This window comes from Sinocyclocheilus grahami, unplaced genomic scaffold (assembly GCF_001515645.1).
Source record: "Sinocyclocheilus grahami isolate Dianchi unplaced genomic scaffold, SAMN03320097.WGS_v1.1 scaffold889.1, whole genome shotgun sequence".
Classification (NCBI taxonomy): Eukaryota; Metazoa; Chordata; class Actinopteri; order Cypriniformes; family Cyprinidae; genus Sinocyclocheilus; species Sinocyclocheilus grahami.
Window position 1 is genome coordinate 5,479 of NW_015506068.1, and position 18,096 is coordinate 23,574.

The 18,096-nt window shown below is 36.4% G+C and overlaps 1 protein-coding gene across 1 annotated transcript; it reads left to right on the forward strand.

Annotated features, from left to right (window-relative positions):
* Window positions 1-208: 208 nt before the first annotated feature.
* On the forward strand, window positions 209-6,635 carry LOC107563794 (TANK-binding kinase 1-binding protein 1-like; the record flags this gene model as incomplete). Its single annotated transcript, XM_016248749.1, has 3 exons — window positions 209-324; window positions 2,378-3,156; window positions 4,453-6,635. Coding segments are annotated over 3 exons (1,027 nt in total), but the record flags the coding sequence as incomplete, so codon positions are not given.
* Window positions 6,636-18,096: the final 11,461 nt, after the last annotated feature.

Genomic DNA, 18,096 nt, shown 5'->3' on the forward strand with positions numbered 1-18,096 from the left:
GCGCCAACATAGATTTTTAAATATAAATTTTACATAGAAAGAATGAAAGGGTGATGACAGATACTTAATTTAAGTACTCAAGATGCAAAGCTATTGGTTAAACTTGACTACAGGTGGTTATGAGACTAAAACGGTTTAGTTAATTCCCTCTGGCTCTCTATTTCTCACTCCCTTCTCATTCTCTCTCTTTCTCTTGCTCTCTCTACAGAGTAAATCTGGCTTTGGCCTATACTGAACTAACTGAGGAGTTGGGCAAGCTACAGGCTCTGACCTCGAAACAGACAGAGATATTGCGAAAAGCCTCACAGGAGCCGGCAAGCCCAGGTAGGAGGACAAGGATTTCGATATGTCATCAATATTATACATTCAGTTAGAGACGTATATATTTGAACAACTATAATTACACTTTACAGAGTCATGAACATACACTATATATCTAAAAGTATGTAGACATCATCTAATTACCCGTTTGTATAGTCGAAAGAGCTCAGTGACTTTATTTAATGTGGCTTTGTCACAGGATTCAACCAGTGAAATGGTTTACAAATATATACGTGTCTGTGTGTGCATTTATATACTGTATACCTATAAATATGCACAGTACACACATTAGAGAGTTCTGTAGAACTGGCTTAATTAGCCCATTTCAAATGGCTGGAAAAAGGAAATCACTATTTAATTTCATGAAATAGTTTATTACTTTATATTCTAATGACCCACGACACTCAATGAAGTCCTTTGGGATGAGTTGGAACATCCACTGCCAACGCCTGACCTTACTGATGCTCATACTTTTTGCCATGTACAGGGTAATGAAGACCTGGTTTAGGTAATGATCATATTTTCATACTTTAATAAACCTCTTTTGTAATTCAGCCAATTTGTCAAACTCATACAAATTCAGCAAAGTAGGTGGGTAAACAGGCACTTTTTTTTAGCACTGCATGCTTGTTTGCTGTCTGGTTAAATTCCACAAGGAATGTTTTTGCTGACATGTTCTGATCGCCTCTCATGTCGAGTGCCTCTTATGAGTTTGAGAACATAAACAACTCCCCCCTTATCTTTTTAGCACCTCTGCTCTCAACCACACAACCCATTTGATATAGGAAACCAGACCAAAAAGCAGAAGCGGAGATGGAGGGGGGAAAAAACCCTACTGATTCATAGATAGAAGGACTGATTTCTCTAAATAGCTGATTGCAATCTCACGATTGCAGGAAGCTCAGTGTATGCACGTTAGACTTATTATTGAGAGACAGATGCATCTTCTGTACAGGATCTTGTGTGCCCGTTGCTAGTCAGAAAGTGGTGTAGCAGTAGCCTACCACAGGTGCTGGGGTGAATGCACAGGAAAACAATACGAAAATATCTCAAAGAGGAAATGTGAGGGGAAAGAGGAAGTCATTACAGACATCTATCTGTCCATTAGGGACTGTGCTGTTTACACAGTTTTTAAAGATATCCTTCCGGTAATAAAATGAACCATGCTACATTTAATGAAATAAAATATTCAGATATATTATATATGAATTTAGCCATATAAATTTAACAGAAACTACATGTCTTTACCCAATGGCCATGTCTTACGTAGAGCATATTCACTGTCTTACGCTTTTATGACTAACTCATAACTTGCGTGTGATATTGTGCAAATGTAAGTTGTAATATGTTGTGTCTACTGTATCAATGCATGTTAATATCTTGTGGTGGCATGTTTTTAATCAACAGTATTTAAAATTAAATTGTTTAAATATCGTCATGATGCTTTTTTCATCTTGTCTTTGTTACTGTTGATGAAAAAAATTATTGTTAAATTTACGATGTACGGAGCCCCATAAATATATTTATTGACTTTGTTAATTCTAATTCTTACTTCCTGGCCTCGATTTAAATAAAACCATTTAAATACAATGAAAATTCGAGCTTTGTAAAAGCAAGGCTTCATAATGATGAAACAGATTTTTCTTCCATGTTGTGACATACATCCAAGTCTAACAGATTAATTATAAAGAAAAAAGTAGGATGGGAACTTGGTTCTATTTATCAAGTTGCTGATTGGATTTTGAGATGTGGAGGAGGCAAAAATGGAGGCAGATGAATGAGAGATTGCAGAGACAGAGTTTAAGCGGACTAAATGAGGGGAAATCCAGCATACATCACCAGAGAGAAGTCTGTCATCTGACCAGTAGTTATATTTTGATTAAATATATGACTAATATATGAGGCTGACTTTAGAGAAATTTCATCAGTAATTTTTTGACAAGATTTACACTGATCTCAGGCATTTAATCAATGTGTTTGTTTAAACATGTCTTGTGTCTTATATTCATTCTGCAGAACGTTTTTCACTTTCTTATGTCCTGTGTTTATTTTCTAGTTCAGCGCCACTCTCCTGTCCCTCACCAGAGGCATTCTCCTGTTCCACAGCGACATTCCCCAATCCAACAGCGGCATTCCCCTATTCAACAGCGTCATTCTCCTATTCCCCAGCGACGCTCCCCTGTTCTGCAGCGTCTCTCTCCGGACATGCACCGTCGCTCACCTCTGCCTGAGCTCAGCAACGGCCCCGCATCCTATTCCTGCAGGCCCACTTCCCACCACTTGAGGGCCAGTTTCCAGGGAAGACGCAGTTACTCTGAAGTAGCCGATCCGTCGGCTTATCAACGGCCCCCGCGGTTCACTCTGGACCCGGTGTCCACTTTGCCGAAACCTCGACCATATGTCGACAGCTACCACAAGCAGCAGCAGCAGCAACAACAACAGCAACATGGAGGAAGCCAACACATGTTAGTTCAAAGACAGAGCTCTCAGTCCGGGGTTGGAGGTGATGGGGGATTGGCTGAATCTCCTCGGCTGACCAGGGAGCTGTCTTTCCACCACTCGGATGTTTCCCACTTGCATTTTGAGCCTCAGCACAGCCCAGCACCTCTGCATCCATCTCCACAGCCTCCACAGTCCTCAGAGGATGAGGAGGAATGGTCCTGCCCTCATCCCATCAGTCCTCCACGAACACTGGGGATGTCGAGCCCCTCATCAATCTCCAGAGGCCCCGCCTCTTGTTCTGCTTTCCCCATTCCTTCCCATCCCAACACCCTAAGCTGTCACCCACCTGGATACCTGCACGCAGAGCATGCCCAGTCTTGGCCATCCATCAATGTGAGTAGCAAATCACATTCAGTGGCCAGACTAACCTACATAGGCTCTTTGGGGAAAAAATGTGCCTGTGGTGACATTTCTGTAAAATTATGTTACGTTGCTTCTGGCTCATTTTGTGACACTTTCAAAGTGAAATGTATAGTGAGTGGTGCTAAAAGCAATTACAGTTTTATCCAAAACAGATGAACATAAATCTGACTTGTACCCCAAGCATGCATATTGAAAGTGCAATGCTTGTACCAGGTGAGCTACCGAGCAAGTTTACTACATCAGAAAAGCCATCCATATGGAGATGGTTATGTGATGCGAACGTCAAAATATATCAGTTTACAAATCATGCGTTATTGTAAAAGTATTTTGAGGTCATAATATAGTATTGTGCATAAAACCGCAATTTGGCATAGAACAAAGTATTAATTGATAATCTCTTCCTGTAATCATAATCTGTGTGAAAAGGAGTAAAAGTTGTTGGTGTTTGTATAAATAGATATGTTATTGGAGTTTTGCAAAAATGTAGGTAGAGGCACATTTTTCCAATAAACCTATTTTGAGAATATAACAAAGGTGAAATGTGTAATTTCTACACCATTTGTCACCCAACAGAATTACAAATGATTTTTTTCAGACTGGATTCCTCAAACTTGTGCAGCATTCAGAATTAAATTAAGAATATTTTTAACTAAAAAAAAAAACAAAGGTTTGCTAAATCAAACTTTAAATGGTGGCTTGACAAAGCCACGTCTTAATGTTTAAATGTCTTAAAATTTGAAATGTCACCTGATTTTGTTTCCCAATTACTTTTTCATATTTAATAAATTTGCAGAGCAGCATGGAATAATAATTAATTTCCAAGAATACCATTACTCATCGAATTTTTTGAAAATCCACTTCCTGTAAACCAACTTCCTGTAGAGTTTGGCCAATTAAATATATAAATGAGAACTGACTTGAAAGGGAGATTCCAAATGCACAACTGAGGTGTCTATTATTGGCTGTACAAACAGATAACCCCACCCCCAAACTCACTCCATTGGTTGAGCCACCGTTGCGGTGTCTGGCTGCTCTAACCAACACAGAAATATTTTGAAAGCACCTTGGAGACACAGTGTTTACAGATGTCAGAGAAATTCATAATCAAATGGCTTACATATAGCTGTCTGTGCCAAACAAGCTGGCAAAGGAGAAGATAGTTTAAATTCAATAAAATACACATCTCACCTTTATTATATCTGTTCGGTTTTAAAACGTGGATTTTAAACATTACGGCTGTCAAACATATCACTGTGTCCTTTACAGCTGTGGATGGAGACGGAGGAGGAGGGTGACGTCAGGAGCTGCCCACTGTGCCAGCTAATCTTCCCTGTTGGTTACCCTGATGATGCCTTGATCAAGCACATTGACTCGCACCTGGAGAACAGCAAGATCTGACACCCACAGCCACGCCATGACCTTCTGTTGTTCCACAGTTACATTCACTCTTTGATCCCGGTATTTTTAGCTGGGTGCCTTCAGACAGAATGTAGGCGATGCACCTGTGGCCATTCTCACAATTTGGCTCATATATCTATATATCTTGCTGCTTTTCAACAAAATTCTTGAAAAATTGTAACTTTCTTTTTTAAACACTGTTTGTCAGCAATTACACGCACGAAACCAAACTGACTGAGCATACTGCAATACTCTCATTTCAGCTTTTAACTACAGTTCCCATGATTATTTGCATTATTTACACTTCAATGTGGTCATATTAGACATATGGACAATGGTTGCATTATTTGAATTTCAGCACTTTATATAAGCACTTAATATCCAGTTTACCTTGATCAATATTACTAACACGGAGGCAAAAAAGTAAAACCTTATAGATATAATTTATTTTTTAATACTCCAGGGTCTTACCCTTAAATATATCTTAGTTTGGCAGGACTTCCCTTTAACACAACTGGATTATTTGTAATTATCTGTAAATTCACAATCACATCTATTTTGTTTGTCTTCCGGGCGTTTGGCTGTACAAAAAGAGACGATTTTTATTTAAAATATTCTTAAAGAATTTCCTCTCATAATATACATAATGATTGCAGCTCTGTGCACACCGTTTTAGCCAACCACTAACAAAACACCAGTTACTGTTGTTTCTAAAGACTTGATTTCCATAGTACACTTAGACAGTGGATGGTTTTGATCATTTTTGATGTAATTACTTAAGAAAAATTGCTTTAACAAAATATATTTGTTCTTCTGATCACACCACAGAGCGCAATCTGTTTTATCAGTTCAAACTTTTTTTAATGTACTGTAAATGTATACCTGTATTTAAAGCCAATTATATGTATTAACCTGTAAATTCAGCTATATAATATAGATGTGCATTTTTCAAGCTTGGATAAGAGCAAATGGATTGCTGAAGATTAAAAGAAAACTACTGGAACTGCTAATTCAAGTTTTGTATTGCTGTGATATAAATGATCACAGCACCCAGTTGAGTGTTTAATTAGCTAAGTGTTTAATCGTATTACTATTCCCTATTCTTCCAGGTGTACCTTATATTATATGTTAAAGTCTTCTTTCTTGGTATTTTCCCTGATTCTGCAGACTTTGTGAAAATGAGGGCACTGGATCTGCTACTAACCCAAATACAGAGGAGCTAAAATAGGAAAGTAGTGTGTCCAAAATAAGAAGCTGTCTATAAAATAACTGGTTGGAGGTTTCATTCAATTGGCCATCTAATTTTATGTGGCAATTGCTAATATTCTGGAAAAATGTCATTCCAGATGTTGTAAATATATGAATCGTCTATGATGTCACCATTCAAAATAGCCTACATGAAATACTAAAAAACAAATACAACCAAAGACACAGCCTGCTTGTTTTTTCATTTTTTTTTCACATGATGACCAAGTACCACTTAAGAATATTACACAGAAATATGGTGCAATTGGCACACGTGGAAAAAAAAAATTAATGAATAGTGTGCAGACGTGGACAGATGCAGCTGAAGTGTAAAGACAGTTCATTTCTGCATAATCACCCACAAGTTTCCATATCTAAATATATATAACTTGTCTTGCACCCTTGTCCATGAACATGCAGAGTAGAAGCAAAGTAAAACTTCAGCCACTATTCACAAAGATTCGCTCAGGAGTTATTTAAAGAGCTATTGTTGTTACCTTGCTCCTCAAGACAGTGTTTTTTGTTTTGTTTTTTTTCCGCAAAGGCAAATTAGCAAACTAAATGCTTTTCTGGATGCTCCAAGTGTATGATCTCTCTTTTGCCCTGTAGTTTGTTGTGTGGTTTTATTTGTGATATTCTTTAATATTTGTGAATATGGCTCCTTGACCATACACAACTAACTTCCACTGGGACAATGTGAGAACTCGACAAATCTATTGAAGAGCCAAGAGGACACTGATGGGGTAGAGATATTTTGTCATACCAACAAGGTACTTTAAAGAAAGAAATAGAAAAAAGACGTGAAAATGAATGCATATTGTGTCAAAAAATATTCTGTAAATATTATGAAATAAACTGGAACATGCACTGATTTTGTGTCTATTTGTCTCACTTGGTGAATATGGCTAAAATTATCCACAAATAATGTTTTTTTTTTCACTCAAAAACTGAGGTGCATAAGCTTAGATCAATGAGGTTCATGATCAATCAGCTCCAAGAAGAAATACAAAACGTGCTAAATGAAATAAAACAAGTCCAAGATTGAATCCAAGAATATATAATAATAATATAATATTCAACAAGAGTTGAATAGGATCACAGTGAACTGATAATTTATAGAACAGTCAATCATGTTTTCAAATGATATCTCCTTGTAACTCAAATTTGGGAATATCAAATTGCATTAGAGTAATTAATTTTCTCGTTCACAATTTAGTGGAAAAGTTTGCTTGAAAATGTGCTTTAAAATACACGTTGCTTGTTTTCATATTTTGGTCATACAATGATATTCAAACATGTTCATGTGTGGCATAAGGTAATAAATACATTTTGGGACAACTCTCGCTAACATCGACATAATAAATTACTATTTTTGTCAAATTTTATAAATATCTTCATCTGAATTGAAGATTACAACAAAACAGTATATGCGTGGAATTTCTTTTAATTATTTATTCATTTATTCATTTACAGTATTTACTTTTTGGGGGGTGGGGGGTTGATCTCTTATAACAGATATCTTAGAAAGAACCTCTCTCTCTCTCTCTCTCTCTCTTTTTTTTTTCAAAATTCACCATGCTGTTTATATTCATTGAACTGAGAGCAACAATACAGATGGTATTGTCAAAGTGCTGTTTTAAAACTCTCATCTGTTTTCCTCTAATTCCCCCACCCCACTTCCGACCCTTTGTGTAATTTCTCTGCCACATACACTCTCAGTGAGAGATACACTTTTTTCAAGTTCACAGGATGGCCCGCCCATCCGCTCAAAACCACATTCTCTCCGTGAAGAGCTTAGTACTCTCTCTTTCTCTCTTTTCTTTTCTTTCTTGACAGACTCACACAAACACACATCACATAGGCAAATGCCTCCACCTCAAACATTTCAGCAGATATGGGTCATAGGTTTTAGGGGTATTAATTAAAACTAAAGCACAAAGGAAAATCAAAGCCAAGTGGATTTACGAATTATAATTAATTTGAATTTATGAATTATAATTCATTTCAAACATTACAATAAGTACAAAAGTATTATTTTTGTGCCAATATTTACTTCTAAATCTACAATATTTAACTGTTGAGAACAGTGGAAGAAATATATTGGCTAAGAATTTCCAATAATAATAAAAAAAGTGTTCATAGCTGTTTTTCACCTTTTGTCTGACGTTCATGAGAAAATAAAATAGCACTTGATGGACCATGATAAGAGTTCAGCATTAGTGGTTAACATAAATAGTTATTTTCTGATGTGTTGCTGCGGTCATCTTCACACCTTTTAAGGTCTTACACAAAATAACTAAAGGCCTCAAAAGTGAACAATTGGATAAATCCAGAAACGTTTTGTGAAGTCGGATTGGCATATACATGCATTCATATCACCATGGATTAAAAAAATTTAATTCAACATAAACACACTATTCATGGCCATAAATATGTGGAATCCAAAACCATTGGCATTAATAGTGAGTTGGTCCTACCTTTTGCTGCTGTATCTCGGAAGACTGTATCTGTGATGACTTAAGTCACAGTAAGTGTCTCAATTCATCCAAAATGTGTTCAGTGCTGTTCACATTTAGGTTTTTTGCTGACCAGTTAAGTTCTTTCACACCGGTAAATTATTTCTTTATGGATCTCACTTCTATGCCCAGTCATATTGTCATACTGGAACAGGAAAGGTGCACTAAAAAGTGTGCATGCTGCATGATTGATTGTATGCACCTGCTAGTAATGGGTGCAGTTGAAATAGCAAAACCTGTTAATTAAAGGGGGGGGGGGGGGGGGGTTAAGGTCTTACACAAAATAACTAAAGGCCTCAAAAGTGAACAATTGGATAAATCCAGAAACGTTTTGTGAAGTCGGATTGGCATATACATGCATTCATATCACCATGGATTAAAAAAATTTAATTCAACATAAACACACTATTCATGGCCATAAATATGTGGAATTAGTGAGAGTGTGTTACTCTCTCGTGATATTAATCTCAGTTGTGAAATTATTTAATAAAAGAGACAAAAAAAGAAGTATAAATATTGCATCTTTAGATGAAACCATAATAACTTCTTTATATGAAACCCTTCAGGTTTTGGGCTCAAACTTTAATTTGCTTACTTGAGTATCTAATCCTAGTGCAGTACCCTAAGGTACAATAGCTAAAAGGTACATCTTTGAACCTTATTTACCCCTAAATGCTACATATTAATAACTTAAATGTAAAAAAAAGTTTTGTACCTTTTTTCAAAGAGTGTACTGTTTCATCTCTGGACTTCACTCTCAGAAAAAAAGGTACAAAAGCTGTCACTGGGGCGGCACCTTTTCAAAAGATATTAATATGTACACTTTAGGTACAAATATGTACCTTTAAGGTACTAAAATGCACGCTTTAGGGGTAAATAAGGTACCTTTTGAAAGGGTAACCCCCCACCACCCCCACCCCCACAGCGGCAGCTTTTGTACCTTTTTTCTGAGAGTGTTCAAGAAGCTCCTTTTTTTTAGCCTTTTGAAGTTCTTTTTTTAAGCAAATGTTCAGTGCTGCTACTTACATTATACAGGAGGCCTACAAATTTGAAAATGCATAACAAGAGCTATAAAAAATGTTGCGTGTTTTGTGTTTTGCTGTTGAGCTTTGGCCTGGCAACACTGGTCAAAAATAAACTAGCTATCTACCAATAACACTGTGCATCTATTTCCTTAATACCATGCAGTTTAGCCAAACGGTTTAAGTTAGCAACATAATATCACATCTCACGCTTAAACCCATTTGCTTCTGTATCCCTGTGTCTCCCACATTTTCCACTAGATGGCCAGGAAGATCACGAGAACAAGGTCTTTCACCATCCATGTGGAACATAGACAACATTCCGTGTGGAAAATAACACAGAGATAGATAGATAGATAGATAGATAGATAATTAATTTGAATTTATGAATTATAATTCATTTCAAACATTACAATAAGTACAAAAGTATTATTTTTGTGCCAATATTTACTTCTAAATCTACAATATTTAACTGTTGAGAACAGTGGAAGAAATATATTGGCTAAGAATTTCCAATAATAATAAAAAAAGTGTTCATAGCTGTTTTTCACCTTTTGTCTGACGTTCATGAGAAAATAAAATAGCACTTGATGGACCATGATAAGAGTTCAGCATTAGTGGTTAACATAAATAGTTATTTTCTGATGTGTTGCTGCGGTCATCTTCACACCTTTTAAGGTCTTACACAAAATAACTAAAGGCCTCAAAAGTGAACAATTGGATAAATCCAGAAACGTTTTGTGAAGTCGGATTGGCATATACATGCATTCATATCACCATGGATTAAAAAAATTTAATTCAACATAAACACACTATTCATGGCCATAAATATGTGGAATTAGTGAGAGTGTGTTACTCTCTCGTGATATTAATCTCAGTTGTGAAATTATTTAATAAAAGAGACAAAAAAAGAAGTATAAATATTGCATCTTTAGATGAAACCATAATAACTTCTTTATATGAAACCCTTCAGGTTTTGGGCTCAAACTTTAATTTGCTTACTTGAGTATCTAATCCTAGTGCAGTACCCTAAGGTACAATAGCTAAAAGGTACATCTTTGAACCTTATTTACCCCTAAATGCTACATATTAATAACTTAAATGTAAAAAAAAGTTTTGTACCTTTTTTCAAAGAGTGTACTGTTTCATCTCTGGATTTCACTCTCAGAAAAAAAGGTACAAAAGCTACAAATATGTACCTTTAAGGTACTAAAATGCACGCTTTAGGGGTAAATAAGGTACCTTTTGAAAGGGTAACCCCCCACCACCCCCACCCCCACAGCAGCAGCTTTTGTACCTTTTTTCTGAGAGTGTTCAAGAAGCTCTTTTTTTTTTTAGCCTTTTGAAGTTCTTTTTTTAAGCAAATGTTCAGTGCTGCTACTTACATTATACAGGAGGCCTACAAATTTGAAAATGCATAACAAGAGCTATAAAAAATGTTGCGTGTTTTGTGTTTTGCTGTTGAGCTTTGGCCTGGCAACACTGGTCAAAAATAAACGAGCTATCTACCAATAACACTGTGCATCTATTTCCTTAATACCATGCAGTTTAGCCAAACGGTTTAAGTTAGCAACATAATATCACATCTCACGCTTAAACCCATTTGCTTCTGTATCCCTGTGTCTCCCACATTTTCCACTAGATGGCCAGGAAGATCACGAGAACAAGGTCTTTCACCATCCATGTGGAACATAGACAACATTCCGTGTGGAAAATAACACAGAGATAGATAGATAGATAGATAGATAGAAAACGTTACCTAAAAACACTATACTGGCCAATACATATATTGTTCACAATTAAAACTTGGCATAGTTAATTGATCCTAATCATTCCTTAACCGCATAGTTGCTGAGAAAAATATCTAAATAACTAATCTAATATCTAATAAAATAATCAGGACTTTGTTAATATGTACTGATATCTTTCAGTTTTACCGTTACTATCACAAACACAGGTAGCCCACCGAGAAACAACAATGCATTGGATTTCCCCTGTAAGTGCCCATATGTCCTACATGTAAAACAAAATGAGTTTGATAGTATGCTAGAGGATCAAACAGAGCAGGGATCAAACAGCAGGGAGCAGAAGTGAATCTGTTTGCGCAATGAGCCAATCAGAGCAGTGCGAGGCATCAACACGGAGCAGGAGGCTGTGACCTGCGTTTGAACTGCTGACCTGTGTAACTCACTCCTATTGACACACACTACCACACTTCCAACATAACGCTTCAGCAAGCACAGCGAGGCCCTGGGCAAGAGGGATGGAGAGGGGCAAGAGGGGGGAAATGGGAAATTAAAGGGGGACAGGGTAGTGTTTGTCAGGATGTAAGTTTATTTTGTAGTGTTTTACACTGAAGTGAAGACAAGAATCACTCTTCTCTGCATCTCTGGTCCAGTGACAGAGAAATGAGACCTGTGTGGTAAGAAATGTCAGCAAAAACTATAGAGGAAAAGATAATGTGTAGCATTGGTGACGAGTCATCTGTTATTGATAAGTGAGTCAATTATTTTCAGGATCAGTTATTCATCCATGACTGATGATCCCTTGACCTCAATTACACAACTAAACACAACAGTGGCAAGAGGTGTGTTTAAAGATTGTTTTTGGCCTTTCCCTGATTTCCACGAAATACATGATGCAAAATATTCTGTGTACAGTTTGTATTAAATTTGATCAGTATGTTATGCAATGCACTCAAAAAGTGATTTTCGTTTTGTTTTCCAAAATACTTTTGCATCATTTTGCTTCTCAAGTAAATGTTTCTTGATTTAAGAATGTTAAGATATTTGTACTGGAAAACCAAGACAAAAACACTTGCAGTGTTACATATTTTACAGCACATATCATGCCGGAAATGTTGCACAATGCACTTGTATGAAAGAAACCTCCTCATGCTCAACCCTTTGCCCAGGTGACCCCATTTTTCTGGCAACAATGTGACCTCATCAAAGGGTTTTATATTGCAGTATGTGTGTCTCTTATTTTCAAAATCCGCAAAACACACAACAAGAAACAACATACTATCACATTATCAGTTCCGCTGCACAATTTGATGATCTAAATATCTAAATCGTTGGTTTCTGAAGCAGATTAGAGGTCTGGTCCATAGATGAACTCAATATATGTGGAAACCATACTGTTTTCATCAGGCTTTGTGGTGAAACCTTGCAAGTTACGTGGTTTTTGCACAAACCCCCTTTCCTTGTTGGTGACATGCTAGTATGCAAAGACTTAGTTTGACCATGAGTTAGTTTCCACAAACAAGAAGAGTAACTCACAGTCCCCAGTCACGACTGCTTAAAACTGTATAAAAAACTAAAATGATTTTGAATAAATCAGCCCATTTCATTTAATTTAAAAAAATTTCAGCAATCAGCCAGATGTTTTTGTAAGTTGGCTTCATTTGATCTTGTGACTGGTATCGCGGCTGTATCTGTCAGGATGCATTTCAGCTCCGTTTTTGGTGGTCATGTAGCGCAACTTAGCAGTGCTCATCATTAGCTGTTGCCGCATGGCAAACGGGTGGCGCAGCCCTTTTTTTCCATGCGGCAGTATCACAGCTCTGATCTGTCACCCTTTGCTCGCCTTAATGTGTGAAAGTAAGACGTGTTGCGCCTATTAGCACTTTCTGGCAAGGCTGGCATGCTGATCTGTCCTCCCTGGGGAGCCAGGCAATATGGTGGCCCGCACTCTGGGCCTGCCAGACAGGGCACCCACTGTCATTCCACATCAGCTTGACATAAACTGCCCAGTCAGGGCAGCTATAAGTACACACACACACACACACACACAAACCCACCCCCACACACACACACACACACAAATATAAAAATCAAAACGGGATTCATTTCTATTAATAAAACTATTTCAGTACAATCAAATTGTAAGTTTTTTGATATATATATACATGGGATTACATTTGTCTTTTACATTTAACGCATGCATTATGTTACATAACCTTTTTTTTGTTTATTTTTATCAACAAATAAATATTTTCCCCCATTAAAAAAATAACACAAATAAATTTACACCCACTGTCATTCCACATCAGCTTGACATAAACTGCCCAGTCAGGGCAGCTATAAGTACACACACACACACACACACAAACCCACCCCCACACACACACACACACACAAATATAAAAATCAAAACGGGATTCATTTCTATTAATAAAACTATTTCAGTACAATCAAATTGTAAGTTTTTTGATATATATATATACATGGGATTACATTTGTCTTTTACATTTAACGCATGCATTATGTTACATAACCTTTTTTTTGTTTATTTTTATCAACAAATAAATATTTTCCCCCATTAAAAAAATAACACAAATAAATTTAAAATATGTATTAAAATTTTTTAAGATCATATACATATATATGAGATGAAGACTTCAGTCATATAAGGGGCCTAATAACAGCTGTTTTAGTCTACATGGAGCAGGTCGCTTTGTGGTTTGAGATCACATAACCAGCAAAACACTGCTCAGTTAAATTTTTGTATTAAAATTGTATTTACACTACTTATTAACTTGTGGCCATTTTTTGTTATTTTGTTTTATTAGTTTGTTCCTTCAATTTAGTTCAATCGTGGTCACGTTGTACTAATTCACTCTGTTGTTTTAGTTTAGTTAAATCGTGGCCGTGATTTAACTAAAACGAGAGAACAAATTTATTCATGGCCACGATTTAATTAAATAGTAATGGGAACAATTTAGTACTTTTTTCTGCATGTCACGTTTGGGCTCCATATTTAACAGTTTACTATTGAAGAAAAAATGTAATAAAAATTTTAAAATAAATAAAATTAACTAAATAAAAATTATAATAAATTTTTTTTTGAAAAAATTTAATTGTGTACTATTGATTTACTTTTGTAATTGAATTGATTTGAGTTCATGGTGTTTGAATCAGTGGTGTGAAAAGGTTAATTACCTGCCAGCGAGGTTAGCGACCCTGATCTCAGCGTGCTAGGCCTGATCGTGAACTGCTACTGAGCAGAAACACTCCACAGATCTCCTCTAACATTAGTGGAAAGGTCAAGAGTGAAAAAACGTCAAATAACATCATCCTCCCAACACTTTTAAAGGCCACAAATATTTAGCATGTACTGACAGCGCCCCACATCCAATTGACAGGTTTCTTTATTAATCACATCGTGGTGCACGCAGACTCACTAAAATATAAAAAATAGAGTCAGTTTGTAGTGATAAAGCGACTCGCAGCTGCAAATAATCCCCACACTTGTCCACAATGTGCTATTTTGTTAATCTGACGTTACACTTCCTTCCAGTGATCCCCCAGTGGGCAAGTGAGGTAATTAATTTAAGATTAAGCGAGCTAGAGGTAGCAGGAATGAAGAAATGCTGGGAGCAGAGGCGTGAGGGGGCAGGGGCGTCTGCTGATCTGTCACAGCTCCACGCCTGGATGCTCAAGTTCTTATTAGTGGTGACGAGACAAAGGGGTGACATGTCCCAGCCCACAGGGGCCAGTGCAGACACATACACACGCGAAACCTCTGCATAGACACAAGCACACACACACAATCCATATAAATCCACCTAAATATCCTTATTGGGTTGAGAGGGTCAATTTCAGTTCATTTCAGCTGGCTGAGGTTGCAATTGTGATTCATGATTCATTGTGATGAACTGAATAAATTAAATTGGCCCTTACTGGACACAAGTAATGCTTTAAATTCATTCACACAAAAATGCGAGTAAAAAAATCAGGTGGGCGAAGCAGCTGGGATGATGTGTTTGGGAATGAAGGAGCAGTGGGCGGATCACATACACATAAATGTGAGTACACGCAGACACACATATCATAATGGTTCACAAACAGCTCGGTTGATGGATAGAGGGTGGCAGAAAGAGATGCCTGAGTATGACAAGATGACAAGACTTTGGGACATTTCAGCACTCGACAGCTTCAACAAGAAGAGGGCAGCAGGCGGTCACCAGGGAATGGCATGGTATAGGAGAGGGATCTGGAGAAGGAGAGGAGAAACGGAGGGAGGGAAGATAGGAGGCATCACAATGTCACTCTACCGCCAGGCCATGTCACTTGCAATCAGCATTGAATGTAATTTTCTGAGCAATTAGAGCACTTAATATTCTGGCTGGCAAACAGGAGGTCCAATAGCAGCCATTCAGGCAGTAACACAGGCCAGACACACACACACACATTTACTTAGCTATCTTTGAGGGGGAAAAAATACAAATGAACCATAATACAAACCCTACCTAAAAGAAAAATGTACAATTTTTGAAAAAAGAAAACAAGAAATAGTGTTATATTCAATAAGATAGATAGATAGATAGATAGATAGATAGATAGATAGATAGATAGATAGATAGATAGATAGATAGATAGATAGATAGATAGATAGATAGATAGATAGATAGATAGATTTATTGATTGATTGATTGATTGAATTCTGGAAACACTGAGTAAGGGTGATGGGTGATGGATGTGTTATTGTGGGGGGTTCTGGTTCTGTCATCACAAAAGGTGTTTTTTTTTCTCCACCTCCACCCAAATGGGGTCTCTAGAATGATTGCAACCCCCAGTGTGCATTCCCCCACTTTCCATAGTTGTTCATTGACAACTGAAACTTCAAAGTGACTAAATTAACAGGCAATGTTCCGTCTCTGTCATTATCCATTACATACAATTGATCAGCCTCCGCTGGGGCAGCATATTACTAATAATTTTTTAATTCATGCAAACAATAACTATATTAAACTATAACCTCCTCATTTGTAAAATATATATTTATATCAAAATATATATCAAAGTTGTAAATAAATATTATTAGATGTTTTAAAAGAAAATCTACTTTAAATTTTTCTACTTCAAAATTTAAGGTTAATTATTCAGTGTATTACTTATGGAAGCTTGGTTCTGCCACAGGATGAAAAAAGGTAATTGCAACTTTTTATCTCACAATTCTGACTTTTTTCCTCACAGTTTGGATATAAACTTGCAGTTCTGAAAAGAGAAGACTGAATTGTGAGATATAAACTCACAATCGCAGGAAAAAAGTCAGAATTGTGAAATAAAAAGTTGCCGTTTCTATTTTGTAGCGCAAACAAAAAAGACATAAAAGGTGTAAACAGAATTGATAGAAAAGTCAGAATTGTGATATATAAACTCAGAATTGCGAGAAAAAAAGTTGTAATAAACTTTTTTTATTTTTTCTTTATTCTGTGCCGGAAACAGGCTAACATAGTTTCATTATGTTTCTCTGTAATTATTTGTGAAATGTACTAGCAATGTCTGAGTTCAAATGGTTACAAAGACAATTTTTTATTGTAGAACAACAATTTAGAAATAACAGCAGCAATAGAGAACAATAACTATTTTTAACTGAAATATCTATTTACATTGGTCAGAATGTTACTGTAATTGTAGATATTTTGACTTTAATTGTCATGCTAAAAATTTAATTTGTAATGAATGTTGTGTTTAATTAGAAAATAACATAAACTGGCAGTGTAAAATTCATAACAGTACAGAATGAGTCACAATGGGTGATAGAGCGAGGACAGGAAGGAGTGATGAGAAATGAAACAGGAAAGACAATTAAAGTGTGCCAAAAAAAATTATGGTGAAGGGTGCGAGAGTTCATAAGAAATAGGGTGATAAAAAAAATGTATTTCCTTCCTCTGAATATATACTTCCACACCAAACCCTGCCTTGTTTGTGATTTCTACATGCCTGATTGAGTCAGAAGACACCAGCAGGGCAGATCTGAAGATGTCTTCTGCTATCAGCTGCAACGTCCAAAAATCCCTCAACCTTGATCCAGCTGCATTCATTCAGGTTGAGACCTTCATAGAGGCTTAACATCTAATGGACCAGAGGGTGTCGGACCATGTCAGCCCCCGTGTTACTGACACATGTCTTTTCAGGTCCTGGGCTCATATTCCCTGCTTCATCTGGCCCGTCTACTCCTGTTGGAAGAACCCACATCACCAGCTATCCTATTGCCTGGGCTGAGAGCCGCTCAGCTGGGGCAAAAGGATTTGTCACATTCAGAGTTAACACTTGCATGCGCATATAAAAAGATGAAATGACAAGAACACATTAAAGGCCTCAGTCACAGTCACAGATAGGGATACACAGAGAAGTCTGATGCTGCTCTAGTAAAATGAATGGCAAACAAGGAAGAAAAATATATATATATTTAATATATTTAATTATTATTACAAAATATATATTTTTTTAAAGAAATGTATAGATTTCTGAAGAATCATGTCATGCTGAATACTGGAAAATGTAGCTTTGCCATCACAAGAATAACATTTACAAAAAATTATATTTTAAAATATATTAAAATAGAAAACATTTATTTATGATATTTTTTATTATATTTCACAATATTACAGTTTTGTATTTTTAAATGCAGCCTTGGTGAGCATAAGAAACTTCTTTCAAATGCAGTAAATACTACTTTTTAAGAGTTGTATTAATAACAATAAAACAAGAATAGAACATATTGAAAATATATATAAATGCATGAGAATACCACAAATGAAGGAAGGAACTAAAAAGTTTGTTTCCTCTGTCTAGCCACATTGATATCAATAGTTACTTTATTCTATTCCACACTAGCAACCGTTGATTTATTTCTTTAGTTTGTCTATTTCTCTCTTAATTTTTCTCTCACTTCCTCTCTGTCCCCAGTGTTTTCTCTTTGGTTCTCATTTTATATGT